The sequence below is a fragment of the Boleophthalmus pectinirostris genome, unplaced genomic scaffold, assembly GCF_026225935.1.
Source record: "Boleophthalmus pectinirostris isolate CB_2022bp ecotype Guang Dong unplaced genomic scaffold, ASM2622593v1 HiC_scaffold_5, whole genome shotgun sequence".
Classification (NCBI taxonomy): domain Eukaryota; kingdom Metazoa; phylum Chordata; class Actinopteri; order Gobiiformes; family Gobiidae; genus Boleophthalmus; species Boleophthalmus pectinirostris.
In genome coordinates, this window is record NW_026571404.1 from 10862227 (window position 1) to 10883912 (window position 21686).

General features: G+C 38.5%; 1 protein-coding gene and 1 long non-coding RNA gene across 2 annotated transcripts in view; one reads left to right on the forward strand and one right to left on the reverse strand.

Annotated features, from left to right (window-relative positions):
* LOC129411529 (uncharacterized) overlaps nucleotides 1–21686 on the reverse strand; it is a 74714-nt gene that overhangs the window by 43706 nt on the left and 9322 nt on the right. The gene's annotated exons all lie outside the window — the stretch shown is intronic.
* Nucleotides 1–21686, forward strand: part of ttc7a (tetratricopeptide repeat domain 7A) — a 144674-nt gene that overhangs the window by 22977 nt on the left and 100011 nt on the right. Inside the window, 8 exon segments of the mRNA XM_055162616.1 lie at nucleotides 57–187; nucleotides 627–754; nucleotides 1471–1549; nucleotides 2652–2821; nucleotides 4372–4435; nucleotides 5442–5579; nucleotides 11025–11108; nucleotides 17940–18044. Coding sequence (XP_055018591.1) covers nucleotides 57–187; nucleotides 627–754; nucleotides 1471–1549; nucleotides 2652–2821; nucleotides 4372–4435; nucleotides 5442–5579; nucleotides 11025–11108; nucleotides 17940–18044 — 899 coding nt within the window.

Consider the following 21686-nt stretch of genomic DNA (forward strand, 5'->3'; position numbering starts at 1 on the left):
CCTCACCTTCTTTATGGCAATTTTTTTTTCCTCATACAGTGTCTCTCTTCCTTCAGGTCTGTCTCTGGGACATCAGACAGTGTCCGGCGTGTCCCGAGTCCGTCTGTCCGAGCGAGAAGAGGAGAGTCTGTCCTGTTTCCTCAAAGCCTGTGATGCTGCTCTGTCTTTTCTGCAGGAGCTGGAGAAGGTATGAGCAGAAACTGGATTTATTATTTATACAGTCTATGGTTAAAGGTTATGCTCATCTCAAACTAAACTAAACTAGATATTCAATTGTGGAGTACATAAACCGTTATAAAAGTGAGTATGTTTCAACTTGCAAAAAGGGCTCCTGTCCAATAAAATCGATAATACTGAAAATATGGGTCATGTGAGAACAGGATCTTGGCTTATTACAAATACTACGTACTGTAAACAGCCAGGGTGTGTTAGTTTCAGTGTCATTAGCTCCTCTCTTCAAATAGATAAAATGCTCTGACTCATATTTGAACTGAAGAAGCCTCTTGGATCAGTTCACGCTTAATTAAAATTTCCTTTGCGGTGGAACTATACTTGGCCAACCAGTTTTGTGTTTTGTTGTTGTGTGGTTACTTGTGGTTTTATTTACACCTCATGTTTATCTGCAGAACGTCACCACGCCCCATGTAAAAACACCCAAATCCCACAGCCCTCTGCCCCCTCCAGCCGAGATGGAGCTGGGGTACTTCCTCCAGGCCGCACTGCAGAGCGCCTACCTCTGCCTCCTGCACCGGGGGTAAGTCCAGCACATGCTCAACTCCTGCATGAACGACTGCTGTATTTACTTCTTTAGTGGTTGAAGTTGAAGGAGCTGTGGAGATAAGAGGAGTTACGGAAGACCAAACTTTTAATGGTGCGAAGGTGGATTATGTTTGTGACCACTAGGTGTCAGTGTCGGTCCACTGTAAAGTAGTCAGCCAAGGACTTTAGCGTTTCAATTTAAACCAGCACCTATCTGTTATTTATCATCTATATCAGGGGTCTCCAACCTGTACCTCAGGAGCTACCAGTACCTCTCCAGCCCCTTCCAAATACCAAGAGATTTCTAATTTATATGTATTATGCTGAACAACTCCAAATTGATTAATTTCATGACTTTTACAACTGGTGCTTAATTCTGCGCACTAATGAAAGGATAATGGTTTGTCTTGTACTGGCATCTAACTGTACCCCTTCTAAGGCTTGTCCTCTTTCTTATATAAATTTCTTGAGACCCCTAAAATTATTAGCTCTCTGGCAGTTTTATTTTGTAAAAGTAGCTCACCGGAGGAAAAAGGTTGGAGACTTGATCTATATAATATTGTTGCATTTGTTGTCATTTTGGTTAGAAATTTACATTTTTTTGCCCCAATACATTCTGATTATTCTGTGTGAGCTGTGTCTCTCTCGTCCCTCTCCTCCACAGCCTGTATTTAGTTCATATAGCATGTATAGTGTTTGTGTGTGTTGCAGGCATCTGGCTCAGGGTGCCCATCAGCTCAGGAGGGTGATGAGGGTGGTCGAGTCCCGTGGATCCCAAAGCTTCAGGAAGGTCAGTTTATCAGATAGAGGATCATTTGAACTTTTACATCTTCAACCAATGTAGTTCATTTAATTTAAAGGAGCGCTGTGTATGCATGTCTCATCTTATTGTGTCAAAACATGCCCTGCTCATAGTAGACGTTCACTCAAAAGAAATAAGTTTAATGTCATACTGTGGAAGAAGAGCTACAGTATAACATCCCAATAGAGACAAGTAGTCAATTTGTTTGTGTTTTGACCTCTTTGGTTTTATTTATTAGAACAACAGTCAAATTATGTGTGTGTCAAAATGTTTACGTAAATTGTACTGTGAAGAATTAAATCCATAATATTTTTGTTCCCCTTATCTTAAACTCTTAATCTAAACTTAATATTTTTTACACATACAACTATTTTATTCAGCTTTTTTTTTTCCTTTAATGTTAATTTATGATTATTTATGTTTTGGGTTGTTTGCATTATGATTTTGTAATGTCTTTTTTATTCGTTAAAGCATTGTTTCCCAAAGACTGGGTTGTGACCCTCAGGTGGGTCACAAGAGATTTTTTTTTGTGGGTTGCCTGACATGTGCTGCGCTCTCCTCCTCCACCCCGGACTGGAACATGTTACAAAAACACAGACAGGCCCACTTATCTCATTAGAAATGTCGAAATGTTAAGACATGTTTTGTATAATTTTAATCTTTTTGTTTTATTAACTATTTTGTTCCAGTATTGCTGGTTCAATTGAATGTTGAAAAGAAAAAGAAATGGGCTACATTTAATGTCCAAATAGGCGACTTATGGATTCTTTTATTGCTGGTTCAATTACTGTTTTTCATTGTTTAAAACTTGAGTAATACTAATTGTTCAGAGAGACACAATCACTCAGTCAGCAATAAAATATCCTCATTAATGTTCAATAATGGTCAAATCTACCGTTATTTCGTGATTTACGAATAATGTCTATTGAATTGGGTCGTGAAAGTTTGTGAAAATATTGCTCGCCAGAAAAAAGTTTGGGGAAACACTGTGTTAAAGCACTTAGAAATACTTTGTGTACAAATTGTGTTATACAAATAAACTTGCCTTGCCTAGTCAGCGCACAACAACTTTTCCTTCTTGTGTTTTCAGTCTGCAGCGAGGAAGTTAGCAGAGGTTTTGCTGAGCTCTGTGGGTGAGGACAGCTACTGGCCTCCTCTGGGCCCCCCTCCAGCGTCCTGGCTCCACAGAGAGGGGGCCGCAGCCTCTAAAGACGCCATCTACCCCACGGTCAAGCCCCCACAGCGCTACAACACAGAGGGGTAGGCACATACCAGTCAAAGAATGTCTGGCTCACCGGGCTTGTGCTGAAATGTATCTCCCACTCTTAATGCTTCTGGATATATTTTAAAAATCTCCTCTGACCTGTGGCTTGTTTATAAAAGTATCACAAATGTAATTTCAATAGCAGTATTATAAAAAAGGATTTGTTTTATATTTTTCCATAATCAGTCTTGCATGCCAGTGGGTTTGATTTCCTTGAGTAAATAGCTCAGTCTAAAGTGAAATGAAAACCCGTTGTTTTATAACTCAGTGATTTTTAAGAAGCTAAAACTCCCTCAGGTCCAGGTTCAGCAGGTTTTAGAGACTTTCTGTGCTCCATATTTTGCGACTGTTTGTCAAATGGTCTTCTTAGTGACATCTCTGATAATTGACTTAATTTAGTTTTATCTTTTTTTCTTAAAGTAATTCATAACTATCTGGTAGGAGTGTAATAATATCCAAGTCTCACTATACGATATTGTCAAGGTATGAACTTCATGGTACGATATTTATTGCGATATCGTGAGAAAGCTCACAATATGGTGGGGAGGCTCATGATTAGGAATGTAACAAATATCCATTTCTTGCGATATTTTGTGGCGGTTAACAAAATTGAATATGCTTTTTCCTCTTAAAATGCCTTGACAAGACTTAATCCAAATAACTAAGACTTAGAAGTGCTTAGAACTGTTATTTCTTCTTGTAGTCTGCACTGAAATGGAGCAAAGGATCATGGTCTATGTAGTTTTCTGTCTTTTTTTTAACTACTGCTGCACCATAACTCTTAATTTAAACAAAGAGACTTGTAATTCGATATATTGTGATGGTCCACGATATTATTATGAGAACTTTGACGATACAATATCACTGTATACTCTTTAATAGATAGATTTATAATTATATTGTGCACTTATTTTGTATCATTATAGGCAAAATAACAACATTTCCATGAAGACAAGCCGGTCGAAGCCCTCGAAGCTCTTTTATTTAAGTCTATTTTTTGACTTAAGTTATGCGATGGAGCTTTAAAGCAGATCTATTATGCAGAATCAACTTTTCAGAGTTTTTAACCATATTATAGTTGTTGAAAATTATAACATAATGATCCATGGGTGTCATAATTCATTACTATATAGCATATACTATATATATTCTTTAAATGACAGAAAATGAAAGGGAGGTCAAATAAAGGTCGTCTTCTCTTATCTGGACTGAAAGTTACATTATATTACAGATAAAACATATTTGCACAGTAAGTCATTCAAAGTCAAGAGAGCGTCCAACTTCTGTCCTTATCACCTCTGACTCAAAATATCAAAGTTTAAATTTGTGTCTTGACAGGCCTAGATGAAAGCGAGAGGAAGAGGAGACCTAGAGGAGAGTTTGGTGCGATACCTGAGACTGAACAGGATCCACCGCAGGAGACAGTCTTCAGTTTCAGAAACTCGAGACTCAGATCTGACCCTGGATCTGACTGTGATCCGAGCCACTTCCTGTTGTTTTTTGTTTTTTTTTTCTTTTACATCTACTTCCTGTTTCCTGTGCGCAGGTGCTTCTGTCCCCAAGACGTGGTAGAGGAGGCCGTGCTGCTGCTGCTCATCACAGAGTCAATGGTGAGACCCACGCGCTCGGTCACAAAATCTGCTTATGAATTAGATATAACTTTGCTTTTTTAAACATTTTCAGCTGAACTTATGTTGATATTGATACGTTTCTAATCTAAAAACACTACAGGCGATGCTTTTCCAATTTAAAGCTGCACTATGTAACTTTTTTTGTCTCCCTGGAGATGTTATTGCGTTACCTGGAGTGACCCAGAGCAAGGCAATAAACTTATTTATTTACATGGAGACAAACACATGACGTCACCAGCATTTAGAGGTCAGATCTGTGGAGAGGCAAGCCTGCTCACAGTAAGAATAGATGTTTTTCAAGGCATCTAATTGAATAATTGCAATATAGATAAGTTTAATGCCATACTCTGGGACATTTCAGGCAAAGCAACATTTCATTAGGGGTGTTAATAGTAGTAAGAACCATCATTATTGTCGTATAATTTGACTAATGCTCTTCTTTTAAACAAATAATAAATAAAATAAACTCGCAATTCACTCCCAGATCTCCAGCTTACTCACGTTAAATGTCCTTTTAAATCCTTTTTATTTGTAACATAGTTGTCAGCTGATACAAATTTTAGGACAAATATAAGATACAGGTTTTCAGTTTAGTTCTAGTATGTATTCTTTTATATATATGTATTCTTTTATGTAAGATAAATAAGTTTGATGCCATACTCGACGCAATAACATAACATCCCCACCAGAAGAGCTACAGTACATAGTTTAGAACATTTAAATTGTGTGTTAATAGTAGTAAGAACCGTCATTATTGTCATATAATTTCACTAATGCTCTTCCTTGAAACAAATAATAAATAAAATAAACGCGCAATTCACTCCCAAATCTCCAGCTTACTCACCACACTCACTTCTTTTTTGTTAAATGTCCTTTTAAATCCTTTTTAGTTGTGACACAGTCGTCATCTGATACAACATTTAACACCACTGTAAGAGAAATGTTTCGTATATATTCGTCTTATATATTTCCCTGTGCCTCGTAGACGTCGGCAGAGGCGGTGCTCAGCCGAATGCCTGATCAGGATGAGGCTCGACAGGCCAGTCTGCAGGACGCCTCCTCTGTGTACGACCTGCTCACTATCGGCATGGCCAGGAGGGGGCAGTACTCCATGCTGTCTGAGGTAAAGAATTCTGCAAAGTCTCCTGGCAATTCTACTTTTTTGTACTGTATCTTGGACTAAGTAAGACTAAACATGCAATAGGTGTTTTTCAGTAGAATGATAAATAAGAATTATAATATCTGTAAATTCTGTTGGATGTAATTTCTTGGATTTCTTTAGTTCTTTAGTTTCTATCACGTATTTGTGGCCACACTGTTTTCTTTCTTTCTGTAACTTTCTTCCAGCAACCACCAGGCACAAATACTTGATTACATTTATCAAAACAAAAATATTATTTCTGTATCTCTTATCTAGAGCTGGGAACTTGCGGCGCAGTCCAAAATCAAACTGAAGTTGCTGTTAATTTGACCCATTCAGACCCGTGTACACATTTGTCTCTGTAGACTGGTGGAGATAGTGACATAATGCATTCTTAAGCTGATTTTAGCCTGACACATGACCTTAGCCTGGTCTTTAACCTCCACCTTGACCTAACAGTAAAGGAAACTCAATCTCCCAGCCTCTGAACCATAAAACACCAGCTCCACTGTACCATCTGTCTACATGCGGAGAAGTCCTACTGCTCCTGTTTCTAGCAGGCACAGAGCCGCAATGACTGAAATAGTCTGTGTTCACGGTTTAGAATTTGATTAGGTCATTATTTTATATGGTGGACAGGGGCTTATGTGGGATATTCACTGGCTAATTTTACATGCGTGCCACACTCAAACTAAGTATTATTTGATTTCTTGGGCTTTAAAATCCTATATTACGCATAATTGACTCTTGTGAGCGTTAAGATATGTTAAAATGATTTTATCTGATCAAAAATATACCTGTTGTTGTGTTTTGTTTCATTCACACATGTTTGAGTAATCCTTTATTACCCTTAGGACCTTTAGAGCTCTAGATGGCTGGGCTCCTGCTTACATCACAGATCTGATAAAGCCGTACACCTCTGCCCGTAGCTTGAGATCTACCGGCCAAAATCTGCTAATGGTCCCACAGACGAGCTTTAAAATGCGAGCAACAGATCCTTTCAAGTCATCTTTCCTAAACTCTGGAATTAATTGCCTCCTCTCTAGATAGTGTAGATCAGGGGTGTCAAATTTTTTTCATTAAGGGCCACATATCTAAACACAGACAAAGCAGGGCCTTAGACTGGTGTTCAGTGCAGTGAATAATTGAAATATGTGCATGTTTAACACGTTAGAATGAGCCATCAGTCTTTATTCATGCTAAGATCCTTAAAACTGCACACCAATATTTAATATTTAGCTTTATCAAGGTAGATTTTCAAAAAACTTGCAGTGAAAACTTCATTTTTAATTGATGCAAGGAAATCTGGGCCAATTCACCTGGAAGACAGAGGGCCAAGAAAAATGTGTCCGGGGGCCGCATTTGGCCCACGGACCATAGTTTGGACATGCCTGGTGTAGATGCTTTTAAAAACCAACTAAAAACATTTCTCTTTGAACAAGCGTTCCCGCCCCCATTCGAGCTGCTATGACTGATTTTATTTTATTATGAATGTATCTTCTGCTGTTTTTATCTTTTCTATGTGAAGCACTTTGTGACCTACGTCTCTGAAAAGCGCTATATAAATAAACTTTACTTACTTATTACTTTGACTACATCTCCAAAGCTCAACATGCTCTGTTCCACCTTGCGATGTCATGTAGCGGTAGTTTTCAAGTTAACAGATACCAGGACTGAAAAGATCCAAACAATTCTGGTGAAGGTGTGTGGAGTTTAAAAATACACTTCCTGTATTTCCACTTTTCTCTGATTTCTGAGAGAATACAACCTAAATGTGCAGGCTCTATGTGTTAGATGTGTAACTGAATCAAAACACAACTCCAGGTGTGTTTTTGATGCAGAAAAAAAAATGATAACATTATATGGGTCCTTTAAATTACTTGAAAGATACGCAAACTTTAAACTAATCAGAAGGACCATGATCAGAAAGAAATTTGACGATTCTGCCATTTATAAGTCATTTTAATAGTCTTATAACTAGGCCTGTCACAATAACACATTTTTAAGCACAATATATCGCTTCAAAAGAGAAATATTGAGATAAATTATAATATTGTCACTGACACAAAGCAGGATCATGCCAGAAAAGCAATTTTTAAATAGACAGTATGATTAAAAACTGAGCTGATAACAATAAATGAAGCAATAATTAGCCATTGAAGTTATTTATTCTACACTCTAAAGCTCAAATCTTACATTATGACATAAAAATGGCAAAAAATCTCCTTACTATGGCCAAGAAAATGTACTCACGATAAATATTGAGCCCCAAAATATATTGTTCCAGCTGAACGATGAGTCGATAGAGTAATTTTCATGACAGGACAATTTATAATTCATATGAAAAAGATTTTGAGTGTGTTTTTCACCGGGAGGCCGTGCAGACTCCATCACTAACGTTAAAAACCTCAACATAGTGTGACATTGAGGTGAAGATGAGAGGAAGTGTAAGGACAAGATAAAAATAAGAAAAGACTGAACGATGTGAGACAAGACACTTAATCCCTGTGTCTCAGAGATAAGGACATTCATTAAAAAGTTTGGCAAAGACAAATCTCTCTCCTTTTAGCTCTTTCCATCACAGCTCCAAGACACTTAGGTCAGTTCTGGTGGGAATACTGTACCTTAAGAGACTTGTCAAAGATCTATATATTTGGTTTGAAGTCAAAGTGGCTGGATCTGATTTATACTTTTCTTAAAAATGAATGAATGAATAGCTGAACTAGTTAGTGAAGAGGAACAGAGTTTTGCCATCACACCAAAAAGCGCCAACGTTAACCACAACTTGCATGAAAACAGTGCAGCAGTATTGTTTCCTGGTGTGGTTTATTCAGTTTATATCCGTTGTTTCAGATTGTCAGTGATCAGCTTGGGTTTAATCACGATCTACAGCCATTCTTCTCTCAGTTTAAGCATTTGGTTTGGAGCAGAGTTCAGACTTGATGAAGAAATACTTTTTTAATGACAGTATTTTTGTGTATAAATAAAGTTTATGCTCATGAAATTGATTGAAAGCTGCCAAGTTGTCTTGCCGTATTGCCCAGGACTGCACTGCGGCACTTCCTGATCCTGACAGTTTCCCTCACAGGTTTTGAAGGTCAAATTTGTCTACAGGGTCGATAAAATATTAGCCTGTTTCATCGGCCGGTTTCAGTTCATGGAAACTGTCAGACCTTGCAACATTAGGGTTTGTTCGCTCGACAGTAGGCGGGTACTTTTTTCATTTAAACAATCGCTGCTATTTGGTCGTGACGTACATAATGCGCCACTAACGGGGCTAACTGGTATATTAAGCTTTTCCCAAATCCCATAGGAAGAAGGACAATAACATCTAAAATTCACCAAACATTCTCTTTGTTCTGGCTTTAAATCCTTGATTTTGAGAATCGTTGCCAACACAGAATGTATGGCTCTTCGCTGATTGCCTGGACTCGCACTTTCGGGGTTCTTGCAGTCCATCTAGTGCATTCCTGATCTAGTTGCTGGAGAGAAATTAAATTGAGCTGAGGCACTAGGTGGCGCCAGCCTGGATACTAAAATGTAACTTACCATACTTACCTTACTTACTTTAAAGGGCTTTTATTCTGCTAAATTGACTCTTGTGAGTTTTAAGTATTAGTTATAATACTAATGCCTCATCAAAACATGCAGTACCTACATGCCTGGAGTTGTGTTTTGCTTCATCCACACACTGAATTGTTAAAATGTCTACATCTCTAAAGCTCAAAATGCTGTGATCCATCTTGTGATGTCATACAGTGGTAGTTTTCATGTTAACAGCTACTTTGCTCCAACTCAAAACACTCAAGCATAACTCTAGGTCTGTTTTTAATGAGAAAACAACACTGCAACATAGTTAGAAAGAAGAAAGGAAAAGAAAATATCATAGCATGGGCTCTTTAACCATTACCATCTTAAACACAACGCATGATTATTTAGTTTTACTCCAGTGAGCTCTGTTCCTCATTAAGACTTGAATTCAAGCCTCCTGTTAATCAGATGAGTGTTGTTCATACACTGTGCTGTAGGACATATTTGTCTGTGTCCAGCAGCCTCTCTCTAAGTGCACATTATCAAATCTCGGGCTCTGCTCTGCTCTGGCTCTGGCTCATTGTGGCTGAGTCAGTGATTGAAAAACTCTGTGGTTTCCTCTGCTCCTCCTCAAATGCATCAATCACCTCTTTATGTGGTGAATGAGGCGAGTGGGTGGTGAGCAGAGACTGACAGCCATTTAAACGCTTTTAAACCTCCCAAAATGTGCCTAATAGCACTGGTATTCTGTTAAGTGCTAAATGTAACATAGCCAGAAACTTGAAGAGGTTCGTCCTACGTCTTAAAGATGCACTGTGTGTCTGACACGTGCTTGACTTTATGTTATTGCTTTGCCCAAAATGCTCCATTGTATAGATTCGAATTGAACTATCTGGCAGATATTCAATAGCAGGTGCGTTTATTGGTCAAAAATCCTTTCAAAATTATGCTCGGTGAGCGAGGTCGCCTCTCCTCTGATCTGAGATGAGACCTGGAGGCATCACCTGCTCCATGGAGAAAGATAAGTGTAATGCCATACTGTGGAATATATCCGTAACATCACATACAGACAAGAAGGTGGAGGAAATTTCACTAGTTACAGAGTTACAAGTTACATAGTGCACCAAGTATTTATGGATTCTAATTAAAATAGGCAAGACATGTTTATTTGTATATCATAATTACAGAAATACAGAATTAAACAAGTACTTTAATAACTCTAAAATATACTGTCTCTTCAGAGCATTTTGGAGAGAAATAAAATGGTTTCTCATCGATGCTTCTTTCATGAACATACAAGTGCATTGTCATATTATTGGTATATCATTAATCTGTCTCTATACAACTTTTTTGTCAAATAAATGGTTTAAATGGGGCGGCAGTAGCACAGTTGGTAAGAGTGTTTGTCCACTTATCTGAAGGTTGGAGGTTCGCATTCTGCTGTTGACATAAAAACATCATTGGTTGAGCTGTCAGACCCACTGACCCACAGGCTGAAGGTGTGATTCCAGCTCCACATATGAAAGCTGTTGTTGCGTTCTTGGGCAAGACACTTACCACACCTTGCCCCTACTGTCTGCTTACACTGGTGTGTGAATGTGTGTGTAAATGGGTGAGTGGTTCCTTGTTGTAAAGCTCGTTGAGTGTCTTGAAGGTGGAAAAACACTGTATAAAAATGTGACTATTTACCAACAATAACCTGTAACCTGAAAAAAGTTGTATAGTTGTTGTGAATAGTTCAGCAAGTTGCACTATATGCGTTTGTTTCTAACTTCAACCTGCTTCCTTTTGCGTTCTCCTGCTCTATGCACGTAAAATACACCTAATAAGAAAAAATACGGAAATTCTAGTCAGAAATATTACTCCTCTAACACACATCCCTTCTGTGTTTCTCAGTGTCTGGAGCGAGCCATGAAGTTCTCATACAACGAGTTCCACCTGTGGCACCAGCTCGGCCTGTCCCTCATGGCAGCGGGGAAGGTGAGCTCATCCTCCTGGATACACTCAGACACACCGAGGACCCCAAACCTCCACACCTCACACTGCACACATGTCTCTAGTCATACTTTGCAACTGATGTCATGAATATTCCTGGACGAAAACCAAGCTGGACCAGGCGACTATTCGATTCCACATTTTTTAAAAAGTTGAAATCATTGTGAGCAGCACTGGTTGGGACAAACTGGACTAATCGACCACCCACTTCGGCCCTATGTCACCCCTCACAGCTGCCCACCCCAAAACTGTCCCTACCACACCCAGAGGAGACATGTGTGTTTGGGACGCTCCTCTGTCCTGTCCCCCTCCACATTCCTCGGTCCGCACTCACCCACTTCACACATGTCCACACACAATCTTGGGTTTCCATGTGCTGCAGGGACACTATCCTTAACCATAGTCACTACTTCTCCAACCTAAACCCTAAATTTAATCTAGTTTAACCCATATTTGAGTTTTAAACCATGTTGTTGATGTAATAATAAAGTGTTTACATCATGGGGACTTGATTTTTGTCCGCATAAGGGCGGCAGGTCCCCATGTTGTGAGTCTGTGTACAGATCTGAGTCCCTACACTGTAATAGAAACCCTCCCACACACACTCGGCCCCTCTCACACATGTGCGCTCCGTCAGACGAGCACATGGGCCGTGGGAGCAGGAAACAGGTCCTAAATATATCATCCACAAAATGTGTCCTGTACGGGCTGAACCAGATTCAGATTCCAAAGACAGTTGACATAATTTCCAGCGAATACAGAAATACAGTATATATACATTTTATTATCTCATTTATTTCCTTTATTTAATATTGTTTTAAAATGTTGTTTATGAATTAATTACTACTTTGAATCTTTCACATGTTTTATCTTTTTTTGTTTATTCTTTCTTTGTTATTATTTTGCCTCGAGCTGCTTTTAAATTTGCTAAGGATTGATGAAAAATCATACTTTACATATTGTCTACAAATACGGTAACTTTAGTTTTAAGTCTGACATTCCTGACAAATAAAAGCAATACAAGACAAAACCGGCACAAACAGGTGCAAAAAGTTATAATGTTAAAATACTTGACGTGTTTCGGCTGTAAGATTTTTGTTTTTGTTAGAGATCCTCTAGTCCAGGGGGTCTTTTTTCTCCAGTGAGATACCTAGACAAAATGAAAATGCCAGAGAGCTACTAGAAACTGAGAATATATAAGTTACAGCAAGCCTTAGATGAGCTACAGTTATATGCCTATAAAACACAAACCATTATCCATTTATTAGAGTACAAAGTTAGGACTCAAAACATGTACAGTGGTAAATGGTAGCCAGGCTGGTGCCACCTAGTGTCTCTGGTCAATTTAATTTCTTTCCTGCGACTAGGTCAGGAATCAGAATACACTAGATGGTTTGCAAGAACCCCAGAAGTTGTAGACGGCGCACCAGCCAATCAGCGAAGAGCTGTGAAGCCATGACTGGGTCCCTTTTTGTGGTACAGCACAACAGTAAACAAAGCGGTGGAGATGGATGTTGACGAAGCCAGACATTCTGTGTTGGCAACGATTCCCGAGATCGACAATTTAAAGCCGGAACAAAGACAATGTTTGGTGAATTTTATCAAGGGGAAAGACGTTATTGTCCTTCTTCCTACTGGGCTTTGGAAAAGCTTAATATACCAGTTAGCCCCGTTAGCGGCACATTACATATGTGACGACCAAATAGCAGCGATTGGTTAAATAAAAAAGCACCCGCCAACCATCGAGCGAACGAATCCTAATGCTGAAAGGTCAGACAGTTTCCACAAAGTGAAACCGGCTGATGAATCAGGCTAGGTAAAAGGTACACGTTAATCAAATTTTACTTATTCAGCACAATATGTGTAATTCAGAAATCCCTTCGCGAGCTACTTGGAAGGGGGTGGAGAGCCAACCAATAGCTCCCGAGCTGCAGGTAGGAGACCCTTACTCTAGTCCAAATGATCATAGGCAGTTCTTCTCATGACATATGAGTAACCACTATAACCTCAATAACATCACATTACATTATACAGACCTAAAACATAAAAAAAATAAAAAAAAATTACATTTTATTAAAGCTGTAGTGGCTTGGTTAAAGCTGTATTTATTGCAAAACATTAGGAGGCACGAGTGTTACTTGGATGTACAGAGATTGTGCAGAATGTTCTTTTGGTGCTCTTCAGTGTAGGGACCAGTCTCAAATACAAAATTGAAAAAGCTGAGCACTCAAAAAGTACAAAATATTTAAAAGCTTTTAATACCACATGGCAGATAAAGTTAAAATCACATCCATTGGCATTTAAATATTTTGTACTTTTTGAGTGCCTCAGCTTTTTCAACTGTGTTTAATGCACCAAAATCTGTGTGTCATTCGTTCATTTGTTTTTCAATATAAAACCAAAAATAAGAAAATGAAAAAAACAACTTTTTTCTTCATTATTTGTCTCCAAAACCAAAATGAAAAAACAGATGATTCATTTTTTCAGTTTTCGATTTTGTGTTTAAATGAAGAATGGAAAAAAACGGATAAAGGCCATTTCCCTTTTACGTGACTTCCGTGACTGCGATGTTGGACTTTTGCACTGCATACGGACTGAACCAGGACTGATCCAGGACCGGGACCAGAGCGGGACTGAGACCGGGACTGAGACCGGGACCAGAGCAGGACCAGAGCGGACTCCGAGCTTTGACTCCGAGCCTCCGCCGGGTCCGAGCCTCAGCTTCGAGCTCCAGCCCTGCTGTGGGCTCTGAGCCTCTGGTCCTGGTCTGGTCCCGGCCTGGTCTCGGTCTCAGTCCCGGTTTGGTCCCGGTCTGGTAGAGTGGGACTGAGACCGAGACCAGACCAGGACCACCAGTGAAGACAGATCACCAGTCTGTCTTCACTCCACTCCAAATATGTTTAGATATTTGACCCATGAAAATGTTTTGGACATCCCTGCTCTTGTCTGCATTTTGAAAGTTAAAAGTTAAATTTGACCACACAGTTTTGATCTGTCCTCCAGCTCAGTATTAAACAGCGCAGTACGTTCTAATATTGAGAATTATGTGTGATTTAAAAGCTGATTAACCCTGCGGTCTCAGATGAACAAAAGTTGGACATTGTTGAAATAGTAATGCTCAGGTTTTGTGTTTCTGTGTGTACGTGCGCTCGTGTGTGAGGCAGAGACATTGATCCTGGCGTGGGATAGGGTGACACTGCAGATCAATGGAGCTCTCTGCAAATAGGCTGGTCCCTAGAAGGAGCAGGGCCCACCTCAGTGCCGTCAGACCCACGACTATTTCAGGACGTAATGATTGACCCACTTGTATTAAATGACTGTGTGTCTAAATGGGACTATTAGGAGGGCTGCGTCAGGACAGAACATGATACAACTACTACTAGAGGAGGCCACAGGGACCAAGTCATGATGGAGACGAGAGCGGGCTTAGATTAAAGTTCCACGGTGTAATTTTTATGATGTTGGTGGGGGGTCTGTCATCCACTTGCACGCCATGGATGTTATTATCTTGCCTGGAATGTTCCCCAATTTTCTGGCATGTTCAAAGTTGCTAAAAAAATACCTTGAAACAATATGAATTTAATCCAAGTATCATTCGTTCATTCGTTTATTAGTTTTTCAAAATAAAACCAAAAATAAGAAAACGAAAAAACAACAGTTTTCTTCATTATTTGTCTCCAAAACCAAAATGAAAAAATGGATAATGAATCATTTTTTTCAGTTTTTGATTTTATGTTTAAATGAAAAATGGAAAAAAACAGATAAGGGCTGCTTCCCGTTTCCGTGACTTAAACTGCGATGCCGGACTTTTGCCGCATACGGACTGAACCAGGACTGAACCAGGACTAAACCAGGACTAAACCAGGACTAAACCAGGACTAAACCAGGACTAAACCATTTTCAGTCCTGGTGTGGTTCCAGTCTCAGTCCCAGTCTCAGTCCTGGTCCCGAACTCAATCTTGGTCTGGTCCCAGTGTAAGTCCTGGTCTCAGTTACGTTCTGGTTCTGGTCTGGTCCTGGACCTGGTTTAGTCCTGGTTCAGTCCGGCATCGCAATTTAAGTCACTGAAACGGGAAACGACTGTTTTTTCCATTATTCATTTAAACACAAAATCGAAAACTGAAAAAAACAAATCATTATCTGTTTTTTCATTTTGGTTTTGGAGACAAATAATGAAGAATGTTTTGTCGTTATCTTATTTTTGTTTTCTATTTTGAAAAAAACAAATGATACGCTGATTGGATTTGTTCGCCTCTCTGCAGATCTGACCTGTAATCTGGCCTGGTCACATCACCTGCCTTTAGATTGATTTTAAATTTTAGAAAATTTCAAGTCAAGCTATCTTCATTGAGACTTGCAGGTGGTGTTTTCCTCCAGAAAAAGTTACAGATTGCCCCTTTAATAAATTACAAGTATTTTACCATAGAGAATATTTGGCTTTTTATGCAGCATCTTGAAATCGCTAAGATTGTACTTGTCAAAAATAGTTATGTAGTTGTAATCTTTGTGTTTCAATCAAAGGTGTCAGCTTATGGAACAGTCTAAAAGAAAAGTTGATAAGTCAGAGCTTCAAAATCTATTCAAGTGTTTAAAAGAAATGTCAAACATGATATAAGTATGAAGTATGAACTGTCCTTTTGTTGCTTATAAATTTATACATTAAGTTGGAACTGTTAAAGTGTTAGAAATGTTTTTGTGTGAAAAGAGGGCAGATATTACAAGTCTTTACTTCTGTAACGGAAATTTATATTGTGGAAAGATTTCTCTCCGTCTGTCTTTGTGTAAATGAATATGATTTCTACCCGAGACCAGACTCGCACAGGAAAATATTGATTATGATTGATTAAACTAAAAAAATAGTGATTAGTTTATCTTTTAGAAACACATTTGGTCTTGTAACTAAAACTCATTTGGTTTGGTCGTTAAAGACGGTGTTAGAGAGACCCTTCAGTTTAAACACTTCTGTTCCCTTTTGCTCGCTAATCTTGTGAGGAAGTGACAAATGCATGAATATGGATGCAGATCAGATCAAGCACATCTGGCCGCACTTCAGTGAGAGTCGTCACCTTCTCACTTTCGCACTTTGAAATGTACAGTATGTCCTCTGGTCATCTCAGTGGATATAAACTTGGTGCTTTGTAAGATTAAGGGTCTAACTTTGCAGGCACTGTTGGGCAAGTTACTTCAGAACTGTAATGTGTTATTTATTACTTGTTACTGTCATTTCAAAGAACTTCGTTGCATTAAATGTAAGGCATTACAGGACTACTGCAGCACTTTAAAATTACTCTCACCAAAATAACTGCAAAGATGCCGAACTTTTGCGCTGTATATGGACTGAACCAGGAATAAACCAGGACTGAACTGAAGACTAAACCAGGTCTAAACCAGGACTAAACCAGGACTAAACCAGGACCAAACCAGGACCAAACCAGGACCAAACCAAGACTAATCTTGGACTAGGCCTCTGAGAGAACACGATGTCCACAAAGTGCGATCGGGCATCAGCTGCGATTAGCCCCGTGCTGGTCCTCGATGCACCTCAGGGCCTGTCCCGACATCTGGAACCATGATGATGGCGTTTCACCACTGCTGATATCATGTGATTTTGTTTATATGAAGAAAAATGGCAAAACCTTTCACAAAAATGAGATTCTCACTAAACCAGAAGTGACACAACAAAGAAAGTGCAGTTTAGCCACATTATGCCAAAAGTGGGGAAAGGGGAATAAGATAAATATTTTCTGGTGTAAGATCTGCCATGTGTTTGTCTCTATTTGAGATGTTATTACTCTACCTGGAATGTTCCACAGTATGGCATTACGCTCTGATCCTGTTCTGTGTACCTGGATCCTCCCCTTTCCTCACCTGTCCACACTTACTTTACTTTACTTTTTCCTTGGATTTTCTACCTTTCTGGTGGTTAAATCAACGGACTTGGTAAGCACTGCAAAGACGACTGCTGTTGTGATTTGGGGCTTTACAAAAATACATTGAATTGAGTTAAAAATTGAATTATGGTGACTCCAAATGAGATCAGTGGAGAGGCGAGCCTGCTCACTGAAAAAATGCACGCTTTTCAGTGTATTTTTGAGCTATAAAACACCTGAGTATGAATAAATGGCAGATAGACAAGTTAAGTTCATGTGATTTTGTTTATATGAAGAAAAATGAAAAACCCACCACTTCAATCCAGGTTAAAAATGACATTTGTACTGATTAAAATATAATTTTTTTCCCTGTAATGCCGTAACATTGCAACAAAAAACAATGTATTACAGTAATTTGTTACTTTTATAACGCGTTACTCCCAGCACTGGTTGGAGGGACATACTGCTGGGGAGGGGAGGCTGTTGGTCTCTGGCCAGGGCAGCCCTGTCCATATCTGCTGTAACAAGAGTTTGTCTGTATTCCAAAAATTCATTGGGCTTCGCAAATGGATTAGTTTTTTATCATCAAGATACATCATTTTTTCCACAACACTTCTTTATGCTCTTTTTCATTCACATTGATGTATGAAACATAATTATTTTGTATTAATCTTTCATAAATAAAAATAAATAAATAAAAATGACACAAAGAAGGGTGAGTAGAGTAGAGTACTGATGCCTAAAATAATATTACTCAAGAAGTACAAAGTAGTGATCCAAGCAGTTGCTCAAGTAAAAGTTAAAAAAAGTGTCTGGAGAAACCATTATTCAAGTAAAACTAATTGTAAAAACGTGACATCTGTTGTATTTGAAGCTTTTGTAATTGCTTGTTCTTTTCATGACCTTCCCAGAATGTCCCTCTCCAACATGTGTCTTTATGCTTCAGGGGGCTGCAGCTGTGTCCGTTTTAAAGGAGTGTGCGCGGATGAGACCAGAGGACCCTTCACTGCCGCTGCTCGCTGCTAAAATCTGCATCGGACAACTTCACTGGGTAAAATCACACACAAGCAACATTTCACTGAATACATTTGACAAGGGCTGATTTGGTTGCCTGTTTTTATGTTTTTGGTAAGAAATCATTATAGAGTGACCAACTTTGCTTAATAATCATCATGGTATATGGTGTTTAATTGACCTACCTTGCATTTACTCATTTACAGAAGTGTTATTATTAAGAAAAATGACCTTGAAAAACATGGTTCTTGTTGATCTGATCTAAACTGTAACTTGGTTTGGTGGTGTTGCCTGCTTCTCTTCATGGACAAGGAAGTACTTTTAAAAAAATAATCAAGCAAATTAATAAAATCTTCTACACAGAGCCTCCAAAAAACGTTACACAGTGAACCTTTAAAGGGCCCATATTACGCTATTTTCTGTTCTAAAATTATCACTTCATGACATCACAAAGTGGAGCAGAGCATTTCGAGCTTTGTAGATGTAAATAGACCCTAATAATGCAGAATAAAACATGTGCGAATGAAACAAAACACAACTCCAGGCCTGTTTTTGACATTATACAACATTATAACATGGTTTAAAGCTCACAAGAGTCAATTTTGCGTAATATAGGACCTATAAGTATAATTTATGTCAACTTTACCTACATTTTTTTTAGCTTCTGTAACAGTTCTTCCTACACTACCGGTCAAAAGTTTTAGAACACACTTTTTCCAGTTTTTGATTGGAAATTATTCAGTTTATTGTGTCATTGCTGCTCTGAAATGAAAGCATAGAACAAATAAGCAATCTGAGTTTAAAAAGAAATCATGGAATCAATTTATAGACCAAAATGTATTCTAAACTTTTGACTCTTCAAAGTGTCCACCTTTGGCAGATTTAACAGCTGAACACACTCGTGGTTCATTCTTTTTACAATAGAAATCAAATATTCTTCAGAAAGTTCTTCCCAAGTCTGTTGCAGAAGTTCTCATAAATGTGTGGCACTTGTAGGTTGTTTGTCTTTCACTCTTCTGTCCAGTTCATCCCAAACCAGCTCGATGGGGTTTAAGTCTGGAGACTGTGCTGGACACTCCATGTTTTCAAGTTTTACCATCTTGTTCTTTTTTCCTGAGGTAGTTTTGGCAGAGCTTGTGTTTTGTATTTTTTTTAAATCATTTTTTAACCTCTGGCTTTTCAGTTCTTACCTTTGTAACATTTCAAGCTCTTCATTGGACTTGCACAACTTGAATTGCAATAAATAACTGGAAAAATCAGGGTGTTTAAAAACTTTTGACCCGTAGTGAAAATGACAGGATATTACGTGTGTACACATATGACACTGTGGTTTTAATACTGTGTCAATTTAAAACATAATATTAATTATTTATAACACCTGCCCGATAAAATGCATTGATATTTACTGACAAAATAACACCTTTTTCTCTTCGCCTTGCACACCAAATTTGGCCTTGTGATGATTCAGACTTCTCTCTTTTACTCCAAGGACAAAACACAGACTCCCTGTGTAATGTTTCTCAACAGAGACAGGTGCTGTGGTAATCTGATAATCTCTTTGGTCCTTCCACATTCACCTGTCATAATCTAATGCTTTATGGCCCAACACCGAAACTCTAGTAAGTTGGGTGATTCATATTCACCTTATTTTGGAAGCTGCAGAGGGTGTTGCTGTTCGGGTTGTATTATTTTACATGGGGTTGCCAGTGTCCACAGTAAATAAGTTCTATCTGGACCACAAAGCCGCTTTAAAGCCCTCAGATGATCGGTGCAGTGTTGACTTGTTGGTGCACATGAACCAAGGGCGTACGTTCGGTCTCAGCTTTGGTGGAGACATTAACACCTCCCTCCCATGAAACCAACTGATAGGCCACTGTACTTATTTGTAGGTTGTTTTACCGGATAACAGAGATGTAGAAGTTTGTAGCAGTTTTCCCTTTGGTTGTTGGTGATGATGACATGTTTGGGAGACAATGTCCAAACATTTTTCGATGGAATATTGTCAGTAGAGTCGGGCTGCTCACAGCGCACGAGTAGGGCTCTGTTTGGGAGGTGCACTTGTGGTGATAGTCGCTCTTTTTCTGCAGCGACTCATTATAAGGCAAGTTTACTTTAAGATGAAGCCAAGTAAGTTCCTTTTGAAAAGCTTTTAAAAGTTCGGTGCAGCGTCTTCACTCACGTCTGCTCAAGCCGACATCTTCAGGCTCTGGCCCTGTCCTGCCGCTTCCCCAGTTTAGGCTCCTGGCTCCACTAATGACATTATTCTGTTGCAGCGAATAAAATAGCGGCATATCACTGAATACATCTCAGAACATGAACAAAATGTGAACTAAAGCGTGTTAAATTAATACTACTGAGTTTGGAAAAATATCGCAAATTAATATTTTTGTTTATTAAAATTACATGGCAAATATTGGTAGGGACTATTTTCTCTTCCCCAAATATTGGTTGTGACATGTCCTTTCTTATGCAAAACTACGCCCTTGACATGAACATTGAACATTTTATACAAATAAACCTTACTTTATTTCATATTTTAGTGGCAAAACCTTTCACAAAAATTAGATTCTCACTAAACCAGAAGTGACACAACAAAAAAGTGCAGTTTAGTCACATTATGCCAAAAGTGGGGAAAGGGGAATAAGATAAATATTTTCTGGTGTAAGATCTGCGACCTGTTTGTCTCTATTTGAGATGTTATTACTCTACCTGGAATGTTCCGCAGTATGGCATTACGCTCTGATCCTGTTCTGTGTACCTGGATCCTCCCCTTTCCTCACCTGTCCACACTTACTTTACTTTACGACTGCTGTTGTGATTTGGGGCTTTACAAAAATACATTGAATTGAGTTAAAAATTGAATTATGGTAACTCCAAATGAGATCAGTGGAGAGGCGAGCCTGCTCACTGAAAAAATGCACGCTTTTCAATGTATTTTTGAGCTATAAAACACCTGAGTATGAATAAATGGCAGATAGACAAGTTTAATATTATACCACCACCAGAAAAGTTACATAATGCTCTTTTAATATTACAGTTCAATCAAATTTTTTAACCTCAACCAAGACGGCTGCAGGCACATTTTAAGGATTGCAAAAATGTCATCTGATTGTAATTATAGTGAGACTCCTTCCAAAAAATATTAACACATTCAATTTTATTTTTTATCACCCTTCCCCAGGAACTTTCTTTCTTGTTGTGGTGATTTCCTGTAGGGGGCACTGTTCAGCTTCTATAGTAAAACTGCTGCTTTGTTTAAATGATCAATGTGGAGAAGCAGATGTTGTCAATACAGTTGTTTTTGTAGATTTTATCACTGACCACTCAAATGGAAACAGAAAATATGGAAGTTTAAATATACATAGACCTTTTTTGTAAGGGAAGTATGACTTATTTACAAATTACATGCATTTTTATTTGTTTATCTTGTAAAAATAATGTTCTATATCATAAAGTTACAATCAAATGGCATGTGATCCTTGTAAAATGCTATATATTATTGATTCTGCACAAACTTTTAAAACTACTAAGTCTTTTTACAGGGTCAAAATTACTTCTTTTTTTTCCTAACAAGACTAAAAATGTGACATATTTAAAATTTTTGATGTTAAAATAAACTGCATGATTTGTCACAGCTTTTCAAAATATAATTGAAGCCCGACTGGTGTTGCATTGAAAA